The 17,347-nt window shown below is 37.4% G+C and overlaps 1 protein-coding gene across 1 annotated transcript; it reads left to right on the plus strand.

Moving 5' to 3' along the window:
* The first annotated feature begins 98 nt into the window (after positions 1-98).
* On the plus strand, positions 99-17,347 carry LOC146756479 (kinesin-like protein KIF20B). Its single transcript, XM_085524536.1, has 14 exons — positions 99-616; positions 2,371-2,638; positions 3,145-3,206; positions 3,433-3,504; positions 4,717-4,912; positions 7,358-8,558; positions 8,999-9,137; positions 9,867-9,989; positions 10,389-10,550; positions 12,300-12,419; positions 14,562-14,642; positions 15,371-15,497; positions 16,038-16,180; positions 17,193-17,347. The coding sequence occupies exons 1-14, from the start codon at positions 584-586 to the stop codon at positions 17,271-17,273; spliced, it is 2,808 nt and encodes a 935-aa protein (XP_085380662.1). The 5' UTR covers positions 99-583; the 3' UTR covers positions 17,274-17,347.

Genomic DNA, 17,347 nt, shown 5'->3' on the forward strand with positions numbered 1-17,347 from the left:
TGATTCTGTGATCATTCTATGGTTCTATGATCTTGGTTGTTAGTGAGCCAAGAAAAGATGGCAATCTGAATTAGTCTATATTGAATATGTGTAATCAAAACTATATGCAGTTGATCAGATGAGATCCTACCAGCGCATGTATAATGGTATTGAACTTTCCAGATATCTACTGGAATTATCAAACCTATGTAAATGGGTGGACTCTGTGGTCTTCTTAGACTCTTTGCATCTCTATGTGATATTCTGAAATGAGGGCAAAGGAGATTCAAGACACCTCTGTATGCTTGGGACTTGTTGGGGTAACAAATCCCTTTGTCCTACACCCACATCCTTTTTTTTTTCCTTCCAGAAAAACCTAATTACTTTATCAAGGAACTTTCAGATGTGAAAATTGAAGAAAGTGGAAGTGCACTTTTTACATGTCAGAGCGAGAAAGCCGCATCCTTCGTCATATGGAGGAAAGGCATTGCTGAGCTCAGGCCTGGCAGGAAATACGAGATGGCACAGAAAGGACGAGACCTGCAGCTGAGCATAAAAAATCTGGAGAAAAGTGACAGTGACGTGTACACCTGTGACATTGGTGATGCCCAGTCCAGAGCCAAGCTGGTTGTACAAGGTATGTGTGAGAGCCATATGACTGCGCATCCTGTTTCTTCACTACCAAGCCATTATCCTGGTAGAATTTGTACATTTATGGCAGGTCTTTGGGGCTGCAGCTGTCTGGCCTGAATAGCGGTTCACAAGCCATGCACAGAGCAAGCTGCACGGAAAGGGAAAGAACTACCGACTAGAGCAGTGCTATTGAGAACTTTATGTATCATTTAAAAACCAAAAATGCTGTGAGGCTGGTGACCCAGAAATCAGTGTGAACTTTCTATCTCTGACCTTTCTGAGTTACAAATAGTCCTCCGGAGTTCTAGGCAAAAATTCCCTTATGCTGCATTCTGGGTAGTTGTCATGGTTTAAACAAAAATCTACCTGTGTCCGTGACAGGGGGGCCACAGGCAAGCGAGGTGCTAGAAGGAGCTGAACCTCTGTCCCAACTACTTCAGAAGCAGCCCAAACCCCCTCGTACATGGCTAAGATCTCCTTCTCAGTTGGAGTGTAGCGCTCCTCAGACCCTTTATATGCTCGACTCCAAAGTCCCGGGGGTTGGCCTTGGGTTTCTCCTAAAGCTCTTTGCCACAAACTCCAAGTGGGACCTTTCTCTCCAGCAGCAGTGTAGAGGATGTTCTTTACATCCTGTCCCGTCCGTACTGGCCCCAAGGCCATGGCACGGGCTATCTCTTGTTTTACCTGCTCAAAAGCCTGCTGCTGCTCAGGACCCCATGAGAAATTATTCTTCTTCCGTGTTACCTGATAGAGGGGGCTCACTATGTGGCTGTAGTTTGGGACATGCATTCTCCAAAAGCCCACTACTCCCAGAAAAGATTGGGTCTCTGTCTTGTTGGTGGGAGGAGACATAGCAGTGATTTTTTCAATCACATCTGCTGGGATGTGTCGATGCCCATCTTGCCATTTTACACTTAAGAACTGGATTTCCTGGGCAGACCCCTTCACCTTGCTGCGCTTAATGGCAAAACCAGCTTGCAAAAGAATTAGGATTATCTGTTTTCTTTTCTTGAAAATCTCTGCTGCTGTATGGCCCCACACGACAATATCATCGATATACTGCAAGTGTTCGGGAGCAGTAAAATTATTCATGCTTTATATGATGATATGATGTGGAATACTGATAGCAAAATTACAAAATTATTAAACCATGACACCCTGGTATTTTTCTTTTTTTTTTTCTTAAATATTTTCATTTTTTTTTCCTTAAATATTTTCCTTTTTACTATTTAAATGTTATGGGCACATCTTATAGAAACACAAGGCTGTTTACAAAGAAGTGCATGCTGTGTTGCTGTATGATGAGCAAGATACATCTATTCTTCATCTAGCAGGAATAGTTGCTGAGCCTTAAGAACAGTTTCAGAAAGCTTTGGGAATTTGGGCGTTTTCCTTGTTTCTGCAACACAAAATGAAAATTTACGCTGTATACAAAGAAAAGGGGAGTCCGAACTTGTACGTTAAATTTGAAGGAGATCAATCTGGGGTAATATTTTAAAAAAAAAATAAAAAAAAATAAGGGAGTGTGGTCATCAAATACTATAAAATATATTAGCTGTTACTAGAATGCCACTTATCTTCCCCCCATACGAATCACTGTCGTGTTGTATGTGAATTTGTGAGGTGGGTTTTGAAGCTGAAATTAAAAACTTCTTGTATGGCTGTCTTCATAGTGGCTATCCAGACTATGTGTAGAAATAACAGCTATTATGTAGTCAGCTATTCACCAGTTTTAACTGGTTATAAATTACGTTTCAGGGTGGAGAACATAGCATAGTGCCTGACACCTGTGTTGATCCTGAGGGCATTCTTGATTCTGTGCATTATGATGTCATGGATATTAAAGAGCAAGCTGAGGCAGCACATAGTTCCATTGTATCCCTGGAGGACCCAAAGGAAGATACTGGCTGGTTTGAAAAGCAGCTGGAGAAAACTAACTTTGAACTGATGGAGACCAAAGAAGAGCTAACAGAGAAAAACACCAAACTACTTAAAACTGAAGAAGAGCTGATGCAGAAGAACAGAGGTGAGTTATGCGATGTGAAAGGTAGAAGACAGAAATAGTTCATTAATCTAAAAGAGAAATAACCAGTTTGAGTAGGAATTAGAGGAGATGTTCTACCTTTGGAACCATAGCCTGTAGATAAGTGATAGTTTGTTCCTTGTGTATATTCAGGTTCAGCAATTCCACGGTTTTTGGTTATTTCTTTTCTTTTTTCCCCCCTCTCCTTTAAACTGCAACTAGCAGCTTTACGCTTTCATAAGTATGGGGTTAAATATATCTTATATATCTATATCTTGATTTTTACTTTTATATTGTAATCTCTACTCTTCTTTATGTCTTGTTGATGCAATGTTTTCGTTCCAAGAAATATAGAAAACTTTTGAATCACTCCCAATAAGTGAAGACCACATGCAAATTAATTAATCTGTTCAAAAGCTACCTAAACATTAGAATATCTGGAAAAACTGATTACTTAATAAACTATCTATTGGCTACTTATGTAATACAACCTTTTCTGTGTGTTACAGACTTTGAAATGCAGGTGATTAAATTGGATGAGTCTGTTGAGCAACTTAAAGAAGCAACTGAGGTAACTTTATCAAGATGTTGTGTAAAATTGTTTTAATTAATTAATTAATTAATACCAACTTGTGGTAGCTTAGAATGCTATTCCAGTAGGCTCAATTAATAGATTTCTTACCGAGCTTAGCTTAACTGAATTTGCCTTTAATGCATTGTGTAATTCAGCTACTTAACACTACATTAGAAACTGATGACTGAATTTTTTTTATTTTTTATTTCCAATCTCAATCAAGGTGCAGAAAGATGACATTATTACAGAGCTACGAGACTTAAAATCTCATTTAGAAGAAAAAGTAAAAGATTATGTGAGTTTTACACATCTCCGTATCCTTATACAAAAAAAGAAAAACACTAATTCTATGCTTGTAATCAACACATTTTTGGAAAACTGATTTTCTGTATGTAGCTGCTACTCGCTTGAAATTGTAAACAATTCAAATTTATCTGAAGGTAGTTGTTGTTAACACAAACAACAAAAATATCAGTGTGTTCCACTAACTCCTGCCTCACACTCCTACATCAGAGGAAGAGCAACAGTAAAAGTATGTTGAGTAGAGTTGGAAGTACGAGTATGAATGGTCAGGATATCTCCACGTTCTATGCAGTCCATAAAACTTTATCCTGACTAATGTACCACGAGCTACTGAATATGTGAAGACTAGCTTGATTAAGTATGTGTGCATACCACTTCTGGTGGTTTTTGTTCATTTTTTGATGTTTGGTAGCCTGAAGTAGCTCTGAAAACATTTATAGTTAATTCTGTCACTCAGATCTCTAACCTTGTAAGCTTAGCAACTTGACCCTTCTTAGTCTTTGACTGTCTGCATCACTGCAACTTAGTATTTCCATGGTATTAAAGCTGACTGTGATGAGTAGTCATGTCCTCACCTATTACTTCTTCCAAGAACAAGGCTCCAACTCTATCTGTGAGATTGTGTGGCCTGAACACTTCTGAGGCTTTTCTTTTCATAAGTTACTAAAGATGAATAATCAGTCCTTGGCAGTGCCAGCATGGCTTAACAATCGTCATCTTGTAAGTAAGGAAGCTTCACTTGTGGTCAAGGACACAATCTAAAATATGCGTGACAGAGCTGACTAAGCTTTAAGGTTAGATTATATCTGTCACGATGAAAGTGATTTTAGCAGCTTAGCAGAAGTGTGATGTGATGAACTTGTATGAGAGCTGACCATTTGCTTTTTGACCATGTTTGTAATTTTGTTGACTTCTTGGAAACAGGAAATTCTTTGATAAACTGGTAAACTCTTGATTGTGTGCAAGTCTTTTACTTTGTAACCTGCTAGGCTCTTGCTTTCCCTTGTATACTCTACCGAGTATTGCACTTGTCATTATCTGAAGGTGTACTTGTTCTGTCTGCTATTGAGATTTGTAACTGATGTCTATAGAGTCACTGGGTAAATATTTTAGCTGTATGGTTTTGTGTAAATATTTGCCTACAGAAGATTACTGAGTGCTCCTTTTGTTAAGCTTCAATGTAACTGATCTTATATCAATACAGGAAAAGACTACCTACCATTTAACTACCATTAAAGCAGAACCGGCAGAAGAGAACACTAATAAAGGAACTGAAAGCAGCCAATTTTCAGTGCTTTCAGTTAAAGCACTGAAACAAGAGAAAACTGAGTTGGAAGTGGGAAGAAAGCGCAGTAGTGATGAAGATAAGCCTACTGTGGAAGAGCCACCTCCAAAGAAAGGTACAGTTTCTTCCATCCTTGAACAGGGTGTCTTCCAAAACAATAAATTGCTTCCTATTCCGGATAGGAAGCAAAAGGCTGTGAAGCGCGTACCTTATGGTATAAGGAGAAAAGCCACTGTGTTAAACTGTAAATAGAAGTAACTGTTATGTAAATATCCCTTTTTCAGAAGGTCCTATGCTGTTCATTTTTGAATGCTTAAGAATAAAAGTTTTTTGCACTATTTTTTTCCTTTTTGCTGCTTTTTCCTCATCTGTTGATGCACTTGCAGATTTGGTAATAGTTTTAAAGCAGTTTCTTTAGGATTGTTTCAACTGCTGTTGCTGATCTTCTGAGTAGCATCAGCTGTTCAAGTGCTTTTTTTTGTTTGTTTGTTTTGTTTTTCCTGAAGCAACTATCAAAATTGTTGACGACCTGCTAATTGCTCGCTCATGGGCAATATTTGAGCAAAATGGTTTGGATAAGCTCTGATGCATTTAACTTCACTTCTGGGCACAGCTGAGCATCAGTGTTCCTAGAATTACGGAAGGCATATACAATGTAGAAGGGAAAAATCTAAAACTTAGCTGTAGTCCCTTCCTTTCTTGTATTCCTCTTGCAAAATATGTGCAAGGGAGAAAGTCAAGGCCTTCTTTGGATGAGATGCTGTTCTTGGATGATTTGTCCCTGCTGCCTTTATTTGGCATAAATATTGAATCCTAATGTGACCACTGAATGGCATCACATATAAGCATCTTACCAGAGACTGAGGGAGGGATGTGGACTCCTCCATACTCCAAATAGTAGTGGGTTTGTTCTAATCATATGACCAAAGCTCTCATTTAAAAATTAATGACAGCAATGCTCCACATAGGAATTAAAATAGGTAGCTGATAGTCACAATGTCAGCGTGAAGTTTTCTGTTAAGAAGTACTGAGTATTCAATCATGTTAAAACTTTCTTCTATTTGTGAGTATTAATAGCGTCCAATTTCCAAAACCACTTAATATATATTCTTTAGCTATGTTAAATATACACAGTAGAACAATGAGCACAGGTATGTTGTGCTGGTTCTTTTGTAGAATTAGTTATATAAGTAGCACGAGCAAAAGTGTTTTAGGAGATGCTAGGTTATCTCAGCTTCAAGTTCAGGGTATTTACACCATTCTCTGAGCTTTTAGGTCTTGTTTCCTATGCTCTGTAATAATGCTTTTTCCCTACTTCCTCTGTAGGGAGCTTCTAGACTGAACATTACACATCTTCTCCCTAGTCTTATTTATCTTGCTTTAGTGCTTGCTTGTTGTTTTCAGCATAAAGTGTTTAGATTACTTATAAATCATATTCCCCTCACTAGTGTTGCTGGGAGCAGCAGTCAAAACCCAAAACCTGGTTTGGGGTGGAATACGCCACTGCTGTTTCTTCAGTATGACTTTTAAATCAGTTGAGGGCTGTATATAAAACTCGTTAGATGAGTTAAGAGGCTGTTTCCATGCAGTACATGTGAATCTGTATGTAATGCAGGCTGCACGTGGGCGCTATAAAATTCTGCATTTCTGTAGTTGTAGTAATAAAAGGACTGTACAAGAATCACCATGGAATATATTGTTGTGGTGACACAATCCCTAGTAAGTCTTGACTTATATTTATTTTTCTAATACTTAAAGTATGCATATTATGGAATGGACATAACTGGATTCTAAAGCAATGATGAAATACAGCAGAAGTTGCTTTTGATAGAAAGAAAATGCATGTGATTTTAGCTAATTGCTCACCAGTTAAAGAAAAAAACAGCCCCAAGCTAATGGAATATTTATGGAAACTTGAATCTGCAAATTTGTACAACTTTATGCGTGAACTTTATATGCAAAAGAGTAAGTGTGGGCAGAAGTAGGAATCCTCATATTTTGTTTAGAGATCAACTGAATAAGAGAGACAGATATCAACACTTAAGTGATCAACTTGTCCAGGGGTTTATCTTTCTTTTGAAAGTAAGAGGACTGTGAGTTGGAATGAAATTTCTTAGAGAACTGTTTATCTACCATTTAGATGTAGATGGAGTGATTCCTGGCTGCCTTATAGGGATTGCTGAAGCAGGGAAGATAGAAAGAATATAGCTGTGAATTATCTATCTCGTTCCCATGTTTCTTAGATCTAATAAGATTTTCTACTGGTGTGGAGTGGAAGGTTTGAGTAGTGCCATGGTAAAAGTGATCTTACAGACTGAAAACCTTTTGCTGTTAATTCTGTATAGAAATCTGAGGCACCTGATTACGTGTTCAGAGGACTTTAATTCCTTCACTAGTATCAAATACTATGTGATGTGAGGGCATAGCTTGCATATTACGACAGTTTTTCACTTAGAAGTTGCTACTTGGTGTTGTGAACTGCTATGTAATAATGATTTTAATCAATCTGAGCTACATTCCTTTTCCCTTTTTTTTGTTTGTTTGTTTGTTTGTTTTACAGTAGTTGTAAATGAGAGAAAGAAAAAGAACACTGTAGAGCAAAAGAAAATTGAACACATGAAACAAAAGTGCTCCGCGTACCGAAAGGAAGTACTAGCACTGAGGGAAAGAACTGAAATCTTGGAACGTCATTTAGCTGTGCTTGAAGAACAATGCAGTAGAGAACAAAATAAAAAAGATTTCAGTAAGCAGGTAACAAACCTGCGTATTCAGCTTTCTTTTTCTGAAGAAACAGCTGATGCCCTCCGTGAACAAATTCTGCAGGGTCAAGCTGACTATCGGGAAATTGCTTCTGAACTGGATGAACAGAAATCTATAAATATGACACTAGAAGACAAAAATGCCCAACTAACTAACAACATAGAAGTTGCCAAAGAATATATAATTGATAAAGTGTCACAAGTAAAAGAAATGCGGACCAAATTAGATGAATTATACAAATGTCACTTAGAGTTTCACGCCATCGGTACTGACTTTGTCAGTGTAAAGGATTCCTCAGACTGTGAAAAAGATGAGCCAGGGACATCTCAAATTAGTTCTGCATGCATTCAGTCACAGACTTCTTCCATCTCAGATCTTGTGCAGGACCTCTCCTTTAACTATAGTCTTGAAAGGATTTGGGAAGTATGCAGAAGTATTGTTGATGTTTCCTCACAAAAAAGTCAGCACATCAAAGCACTGCTTCAAGACAATGAAAACCTAAAGGCGGGACTGAATAATGCTGAAAATCATAATCGTCAACTTGTAATGAAGCTATGTGAGATTACAACTCACACTAGTCAGGAAGATGATCTTGTGAACCAGTTACATGAGCAAATAGAAAAGAAAACTCAGGACTTTGAAGAAAAGACTGCAGAAGATCAGAGAGTGATTGCACAATTTCAGGAGGAAGTTGCCAACTGTGAGATAAAAATAAGAGAGCTTGAATATCTCCTGGAGGCTTCCAAGACAATGGAAGACAATGTGTCAAAACTCAATGAATTACTTAAAGAAAAAGAATCTATTATTGTTAATCTGGAGACAGTTACAGCAACTCTGCAGGAGAAGTCTGCAAATGCAGACAAAAATTTTGAAGAGTTAAGTATCAATGAAGCAAATCTGATTCAAGAAGTTATGCAGCTGAAAAACAGCTTGGAGCAGATGAAACATTCTCTTCGGGAAAAGGAAAAGAGTGAAATGGAGAAAGTGCAACGTATAGAATCGTAAGTAACCACTGAGTTAACTTAGAGCCCTTTGAGAATGAACTAGAGTTAAAAATAGTTAATGGGAACATCCCTTCGACTTAATGCATCTGCATGCTTATCAATGGCCAAACTACTACTTTAGGATGCTTTGGTATGCTACTTGAGTTCCAAGGGAAAACAGGAGTGTGCAAGGAAATAAAGAATAATATGGGGATTTCTGGTGGTTTTGTTGTCCATCCCTCAGAATAGCATCTGAATAATTTATTGCTTCAGCATCTGATTATGAGAAGCAAGCTGAAATTCAAAAGTAATTGTTTAAATCTTGTCATTGGTCTAGATAGATTTAAGAGTCTATTTACAAATAGAAACCAACAGGCAGGGCATGGATTAAGCTGTGATTGCTGTTTCCACGAGATGTGTAACAGTAATGTTCTTTGTCTCTTTATTTTTAACATAAGGCTAGAAAATATTCTTTCTGAGAGTTCTGCCCTTGTACTGAATTTGAAAAAAGATTTGCAGAGGAAAGAAGAAGAGTATGCAGATCTAAAAGACAAACATTCTGATGCCGAGAAACAAATTCAGCAAGTACAAAGCAAGGTTTGTAGTCAACTGAGATATTTTTTTCTGTAAGATTATGCTTGGCTTTCTGCTGTTAAAACTTCTCAAACTTTAACTATGAAGCTGGAAATTTCACACTAGTGTGACTAGCAGCAAATCTTAGGTAAAGTTGCCATTGAAGCTCTAGAGGGGACCAGAAGTTAAAACATGGTTTCACATAGATAATGAACAGAGGAAAGTAAATTTGGTTAGTAGTCTAGAATAAGGTTTGTGAAGAGAATAGCTAATCTGCCTCTGGAGGGGACTTGTTATTATCTCTAAGTTACTGGTGACTTGCCATTGGTATCCGTGGTAACTCCAAAGCCTAAAACCTAAGTCTTGTGAAAAAACGCTGATAACTGGGAAGAAGAATGCTATTTACTTGAAGAGAAATAGACTAATTTCCAGAGGCTCTTTAATATAAGCATGTATATTTTTTTTCTTCAGTTTCAGCTTCAGTGATGTTAATAGTTAAAATTTAATTATTAAACAAGTAGATATTTTAAAACCCATTTTGCAGGATCTTAGTCTGAAAGTTTATTGGGTGTGCTTGGGGTGGAAAATTGAAGCTTAAAAATGAATTCATGTCTTCCTTGGTAACCTTGCACTTGCTGTCGTTTTCCTACTCAGCACTTGTTTGTGAATTCCTCTTTATTTAACAAAGAAGTATTTGGCCAGGTTGGATTACAGAAGTCTTTTAATGAACCGTGAGCTGTGCTTACATTACAGGTGTCCACGATGCGTTCTGTGGAGGAATCCCTCAGGAACAGGATGGATGAACTTGAAAGGATTAATAACCAGTTTAAGGATGAGCTGGATTATAGAGACTATACTATCCAACAACTTAAACAGGTATTTTTCTTGCTCTTAATTTTTATTAAATGAATGATGCAGGTTTTCCAAGCAACAGGAAAAAGGTCAAAAAAAAAAAAAAAAATTGGAGCAAAATGAAAGTGGCCAACTGAAATTAGCGGTAGACCATGAAAGATATTCAAATAATTAGTCACTACAGAGCACTGGCAGATTGCTTTAAATACAATAATCTGCATAGTAAATACATATGTAATACATGCATGTAACCTGATCTTGTTGAGTGACATCACGATATGTTAATTGAAATGTCTTACCATAAACTCTTTCTATCAGCTTGAGTCCTTAATTATGCTATATGAAAAACTTATTAATTCTAGGCTGTCTTAAAGATTCTGCTTGTTTCTACTGTGTATGCTTTTCTTTCAACATGAAATATAGGAGCTGGAGGAAAGGGACCATAATCTTCAAAAGTGGCGTGAGGAGAGAGATCAGTTAGTAGAAGCTTTGGAAGAACAGCTCAAAACTTTGGCTTCTATTGCCATACAAAAAGAGACAGAAATAGCAGAACTGAGACAATCTGCCTTAAAGGATTCAAGCAAGGTCAGCTCTCCTTTCCTCCTACCTGATTAGCTACCCATAAATTCTGTAAGACTCCTGTACCTGCTCTTTGTATTCTGGGTGTGCTTCTGTTCTTGAACACTGTCGTATTGACATCATGTGCAACTAACCAAAAAAAGCACCAGCTTTTATTTTTGTTCTTCAGAAACAAAATTTCTGTTAATTACTAAAATTTCAATTTTTTCAGTAGTTCAGATAAGCAGATGTCAGTTTGATGCTTATGATCCTACAATCAGACTGGACATCTGTAGCTTTTTCTGATAATTCCCAGCATTTCCGGATCCCAAGCTAGGCTCAATACTCAGACAGTAGTTCTGTCTCAGGTTTCTTACTTTCTTTGCTTTCTCTGAGGTAGTATCTACAATGGCTTGAAAAGACAGAAGGGGACATGGAGAGAGATTAAGGGAAGCATCAAAAAGCAGAGGGGGGATGATCTCTGGAAGTTGCATTTCTTATTTCAACATCCAGCTTTTAATCAGGATAGCCAATCTAAGCCGTAGCATAGAATTTCAGAAGCTAAACAGAAGACTAAATGAGTTGTGCTCTTTTGAGAATGTTTGGATTCACTTTCTCTGAGAAGAAAGATGTTCTCATAGCAAAACTTCCCCTACAACTGCCGACTTTCTCACAGTACCGAGGATTTGGGAACAAATAAAAGCTCGGGTTATTATATCTTAAGAGAGATGAAGGCTGAAGCACATAAGTAAAATAGAAGAATCAAAATATATTGTATTACAACTTCCCAGGCAATTCTGTGACTACTGCACTTGTAACAGTGACCGTACAAATCCGTGAAATGTTACTGTTCTTGAATAGTTAAGTGTTCTAGCCTGCAATTCTAAAACTGATGCTACTAAGTAATTGCAATACTGCTTGTGTGTGTTAATTCCTTTTGCCAATCCCACAACTCAGCAGTTTTTACTGTTTATTAGGATAATGCAACTGTGATAGAAGAGTTAAGAAAAGAACTGGCTGACAAAGATGACTTTATAAAGGAATTAAAACAACGCATTAACCACAGTAGCCCTCAGTGTTTGCCAGAAATACCTTTACTTGAAGAAAGACAAAGTAGAAGGAATGACTCTGTAAATGAAAAGGTATGATTATATTTATAGAAAGTCAGTACTTAACATCTTGTTAACCCCTTTTTGTTCTTCTGTTTTCCTAGGAGATACTGGAGCTAGAATCATTTTTCTTAGCATATAGTCCTTTAACTACATATTCAGTGATGAGTACTTGTTGGTCCTTTTTGGCTTCCACTCAAACATGAGCTCTCATCTTCTCAAAACTATTTTATTTACTAGAACACCATCTCTCTGTGTACATTATGGAACTTTTCCATGCAGTTTTCCATGTATTCGTATGTGGATGCTGAAGATTAGGCAGAGGTTTAGCCTTTGGTGTTCTAACATAGCAGCTGTGAGCGTGCAGAGTATGGGGGGAATGGATGACAAAACGACCAGCGTTACAGATTTTGTCCCTAAATAATGTCTCACTTTCTCTCTTTTGGAGGCAGAATACTGCCTGAGACTGTTAGTGAGACCCAGTAGGGTGTATCTGAAGATCACACAATGAATAGATGTTACTACCTTCCCACACTTGTGCTGTGTTTCAGCTTACGTGTTCATGTGGCGTCTGAGCTTGAGGTTTTACACTGTAACTTTAGAAAACTCGAGACATTTTGGAGGTCTAATGCATAGCCTAATCTTTACTCCTTTTAAATATTTACAGCCTAGGAAACAACAAAGCAAAACTAAAACTGGAGAAAGTATTCCATTAAGATGCAAAGCTGAAGACAATTATTTGTCACGTCGATGTACTAGGAGCCTCACTTCATTAAATGAATCTGAGGTTAGTATGAAACTTCAGATCTGAAAATGTTGTGATTGTATTGCTTTTGATAAGGAATGAGTAGGAAAAGATCTCATGTTCTCTAAACAATTCCCAAGTTTTAATTTATTTATCCCTTTCAAGGTGATCAGATCACCTGTTTTTATAGCCTTTGATAGGAATAAAAGCTGTTGAAACAATTGTGTGATGAATTTTTGTCAGGTGCTGTTGAAAACTCTCCTCATGTTAATGCTTATGAAGTGGCTCATGATTAGATAAGTTACTTGGAAAAAATTCATGGAGCCACTGAAACGGGCACAGCAAATTGAACTTATTTTCTTCCTCTGCAGGATTTCTGGATATTGTTTTGTTAGCAGATGATGTTAATCATTCCTATATAAGTTTTTAATTGCTAACTTTCATAAAATAGCAGTTACATGTATTTTAAAAACAATGTATTTATTAACCAACTTAATTCTTGGAAATACAGTGGGTGGTGATACTCCATTCAGATTCTTAGCAGAGCCTGATAAAGTGGCTCTGACTACTTTTTGTCTTTCTACAATCTTTGGTAACTTTTTGAGAGGAAGAAGACTCCCCTCAGGGGGTTGGAACAGTGTAAGTAGTAAAAGCTGCTAGTCTGTGTTTGGGACACTGGAGTTTGCTAGTTACTAGCAGCAGTAGAAGCAGCCATCTACCATTTTCTGATGTCCCCAGCAGCCTGTCTTCCATGTGTTCAACCAGCATCTGAACTCATTTTTGATATGCTAGCTGAATTCCTGCCATAGAGAAGGAGGAGTCCAGGTGATCTCAGTTCTGACTTTGTTGTTCCTGTTGAGAAAAACAGGATTGGGTGGATTGTGGACAGTAAGTGCTGCTGGGGAAATGCATACTGACATTTCCCTGTCACTTAGCTGTGCATTTGCTGCCATTTGACCATGAGCAGGTACATGATAGCCTTCAGCTTAAGTACGGTGTCATTGCTTGAATGTCTGTATTCTCTCCAGGGAAAAGATAGCAATGGAGTTCTTTAATGACTTGTACTGGGCTTGCACCTTGCCAGCTGGACCTTACTTATGTAAATAACATCTCTAGTGTAGAAGAGGAAGGGCAAATTCCCTAAGATTAAGCTGGAAGTTAATCGAACACTTGAATCAAATGCTCCTGTTCCTGCCCAGTTCTGACGCAGCAGAGTTGAGATGAAGAAAATCGTATCAGTTCTACCACCATTCTCTATTAAAAAAAAGTGTAGTTGTCTGTGCCCTTGAGAAAAAATGACTTGTATCAGGCTCAGTTTAACATGGAGAACTTTTTTTGTGATCATAGATTGGAAATAATTTTAAATGTAACAAGTTCTAGGAAAGAAGGGTAAAACTCTGCTGTAACTGAAATAGACTCCTTCTGTTACAAGTGTTCTTAGAGCAGGAAAATCGAATGCTTACATATCCTTTTCCAGATGCTTTATAGCTTTTTAATCTCATGGCTACCTTAACACTTGCACTTAAAATTCTTCTGTGCTATCAGGAGCATTTGGAAACTGTCCTCGACTCTTCTGGAGTGTCCGCAGAAAATGGCAAAACTAGTCGGTTCCCAAAACCGGAGCTGGAAATCCCACTGACACCTCTGCAACCTGATAAGATGGAGATAAAGCAGCACGGCAGCATGATACCTTTAGGAGTGAAAATGCCTAAGGCAAAAAAGAAAAGAAGTGATGACATGGATGAGGTATGACCTAGACCCAACAGAAAACAAAATATCTGATGCCTTTTTACCATTCTCATTTAAGCATTAAAAAAATGCTAGTTCTACCTCAGTAAAGTAGTTGAAGAATTTAATCAATGAACTGCTTTAATGAACAAAACTAATAGCCAAGCTCAGTGATAATGGTTTAAGTGAAGGGAATTTCTCTTAACTTCATTGTGTATTTTCTTTGAAACCTGTAGACATAAATCAGCTTTTTAGACATCATGAGATGTCTAATACTGATATCTTCATGTCCTGTTTTTATAATTGAATGCTTATTTATTATTTGATTTACAGTGGAATAGCTACCACTAGCAAATACTTCTCTACTATTAGCAAAAGTGTTTAAAGTGTTCACTTTTGTGACATCAGTTGTTCTTTCCAAAAGAATCATGGCTGAAACGTGTCTTATTTTCCCAGGATTTTGTGAAAAGTGAGAACACGAAAAATACAAAATCTGTCATGGCTTTTAATTCACCCTCTGCAAGTGACGAGAAAATGGTTGGTTTTTGTTCTAGTTTTGAAGCTAGCTTGGGACTTCCTGTAATTGTGTGGTCACACGAAAGAAGCAGTGTCTTATCCTTATGTGTATACCTGAATGGGAATCTTACATGCTTATGAGCTCTTCCTATTAAATTCCATAAGCTAACCAAAGGGCAAGTCAGTCTGTCCCCAGAGCGTGTAATGGCTGTACTGTGTAATGATTTGGAGGGAAGGATATTGCACACTGAATAGTTGGGAAGAGAAGCTTTAGTGTATTATCGTGTGCTTTTGTAAGTGAAGCCCTTGTATTAAACTAAGGTTCATATCATTAATATGCATGGCAGTTATTAAAAACAGATGTTCACATGTGATAGCAGTATCCTTGGCATGGTCAGAGTATGAGTAGTAGATTTTTCCCATTTGTTGTCTTCTGTTTTGTATGTTTGTTTATTTTATGTAATTAGAACAGCTTATGTAAGAAACAACTCCACAGCTTGGGAGCTACTTTTAAAGAAACTACTGCCTTATTAAGAAACTTTAAGAAACGTATGCCTTGAAATAGCCGAGATTTTGACAACTCCCTAAAGGGTATAAAATTGTCTGCATTACTTGCCGTTGTGGTATCATCAGCATAATGAACAGAGGTGTCAGTAGTAAAGCTCAAAATGTCAACTTAAAATAACGTTGATCTAAAATGAAGTTTAAACAATGCTCTTGTTTCACATGTTCACATCTCTGTTGAACAGAAATCCGGAAAAGACTACTTCCTGAGAAAGCGAGTACATGCTTCAAGACTGACTAAAAAGAAGGATGAAACACTGCAAAAAGTTGGAGATTTTATTCAAAGCTCTCCTTCTATTATACACTCTAAAGGTTGGTGTAGAATAAGTTTTATTCCATGTTTTCTAGACATTGTAGAATGGCTTGTTTCTGCTGTAGGCTATTAATGTATGTGTTCTTAGAGAACTTGTCTGCCATGTTAAGTTGTCCTTTGATTTATGAAGTAAATGCATTTATTCGTCTCTTCAGAGATTCATTATTACATTTGTGAAAACCTACAAGTATACAGAGAAAGTTGGTTCTGTCTTGTGCTTCTGTCAGCACGAAAGTTAGGCCTGTTGTTTAACTCCTGCTGAAGTTTCTGACTTCCAGCGACTTCTGAGCCATGATTGTCTTTCATACTCCATTTTAATGCGTGCTTTAAGCTGCCGTACCTGAAGCTATAAACTGTTTCAGCTATAGAAGCAATAAAGAACCTCGATGAACAAATACAATTTCTGAGTATTTTCACTTAAATTTTACGTGTCATTTATAAACCAAGTTTGTTACGAAGCTTTTTTTGCATTCAGTGATTTAAAGACTCACAAAACCAGTAAGTTGATTGGTTTATGTATCAAAACAAATTTCTTCTAGCCAAGAAGCTGATGTCAGCAGTAAGTTCTCCTAAATCAAACGAACCTGAAAGTCTCGAAGAAGGAGAGACCAAGCCAAAACGATGCAAAAGGAAGCTGTATTCCACTGTCGTTTCTGGCCCTCTAGATATACCTGCTTCTTCGGTAAGCGATTATACTGTAGTCTTGGCTTAAAATAAACTACTAAGGAGTCCAAACAGACTGGAGGTTTCATCTATTTGCAGGAGGAGGTTGAAAGTACTGAGGTATTTCTTTATTCTACCAAGTCATTCTTGTTGGTCTTCCTGCTGTTCTGTTTTAGTTTGTCCTCAAAGATCTCTGTGTTTGGCTGGCTTACAGTTTACTAAGTAGGTGATGTAGCAATCACAGAGATGTCTTCTAATTTGGAATCATAGATAATTTCAGTGTGTCGGAGTGGGATTATTCTACTACACGCTTTTCTAGAGCACAACTTAGACAGCTTTTTAGGTATGCTTAAACTATGATCTCCTGTCTAAGCCAACTTGCAAAGGATCTGATGTGCCAGTTTCATGACTCTGTCGGCAGCTATTGTGCTAAGAACATTCTTGCTCTGTTGGAACTGCATCTTTTAATTATATTAGAGTCCTTTTTCTGTTCAGCATAGTGATCATTTGCCCATACTGTAATATCCCTCTGAATTTTTTGATGATTTGACGAATGATAGGGGCAGAAACCAAAATGTTTTTTTTTTTGTTAGAGGATGAAGAAGATGAGACAATTTCTTCTCTCACTGTAGTTCTGAGAACATGGAACTGAACCGAGAACTGAAATTCTGGGCAAGTCATAGCTACAGGGATTGAGGCTAAAAATGTTTTCTGAACGCTTCATGTTTCACAAAACAAGTATTATAATACTCTTTTGAAAACAAGTATTTCAAAATGAAAGCTGCCTTCAGGCTTTCCTCAGATGTGTGTGCTTTTTTAAGATAAACAGGATTTTGTACATTCTCCATATTTGTTCCTTGTGATTAAGCTGCATTAAAATGATCTCGGTATCCCATAGTTTTCTGAATAAAATATAATAATCAAATGCCATTCTGAAATCCATTTAGGGGAAGAAATATGTTTGCGTGGGTCAAGAAGAGCTTGTCAGTCTTGTGCGAAAAGATGAGTAACTTTTGAAATGTTTTCTTCAGGAATCTGAGGAACAAAAGAAGGAAAGTGATCATCTGATCATCAAGCGACGGCTGAGATCCAGAACAGCTAAAAAACCTTGAAGAAGCGTGTTTGTTCCCCTTTCTCAGGACATACTTTTATCGTATTATTAAAACTGGTTGTTAATAAACAGTAA

The sequence above is a fragment of the Coturnix japonica genome, chromosome 27 (assembly GCF_054131305.1).
Source record: "Coturnix japonica strain WE chromosome 27, WE-NBRP24, whole genome shotgun sequence".
NCBI lineage: Eukaryota > Metazoa > Chordata > Aves > Galliformes > Phasianidae > Coturnix > Coturnix japonica.

Bases quoted from the DNA above. Each gene is read 5' to 3' on its own strand.
- LOC146756479 (XM_085524536.1), top strand. From the start codon at position 584: ATGCCCAGTCCAGAGCCAAGCTGGTTGTACAAG. The intron at 9,990-10,388 runs GTATTTTTCTTG...CATGAAATATAG, and splicing joins CTATCCAACAACTTAAACAG to GAGCTGGAGGAAAGGGACCA. The intron at 10,551-12,299 runs GTCAGCTCTCCT...AAATATTTACAG, and splicing joins CCTTAAAGGATTCAAGCAAG to CCTAGGAAACAACAAAGCAA.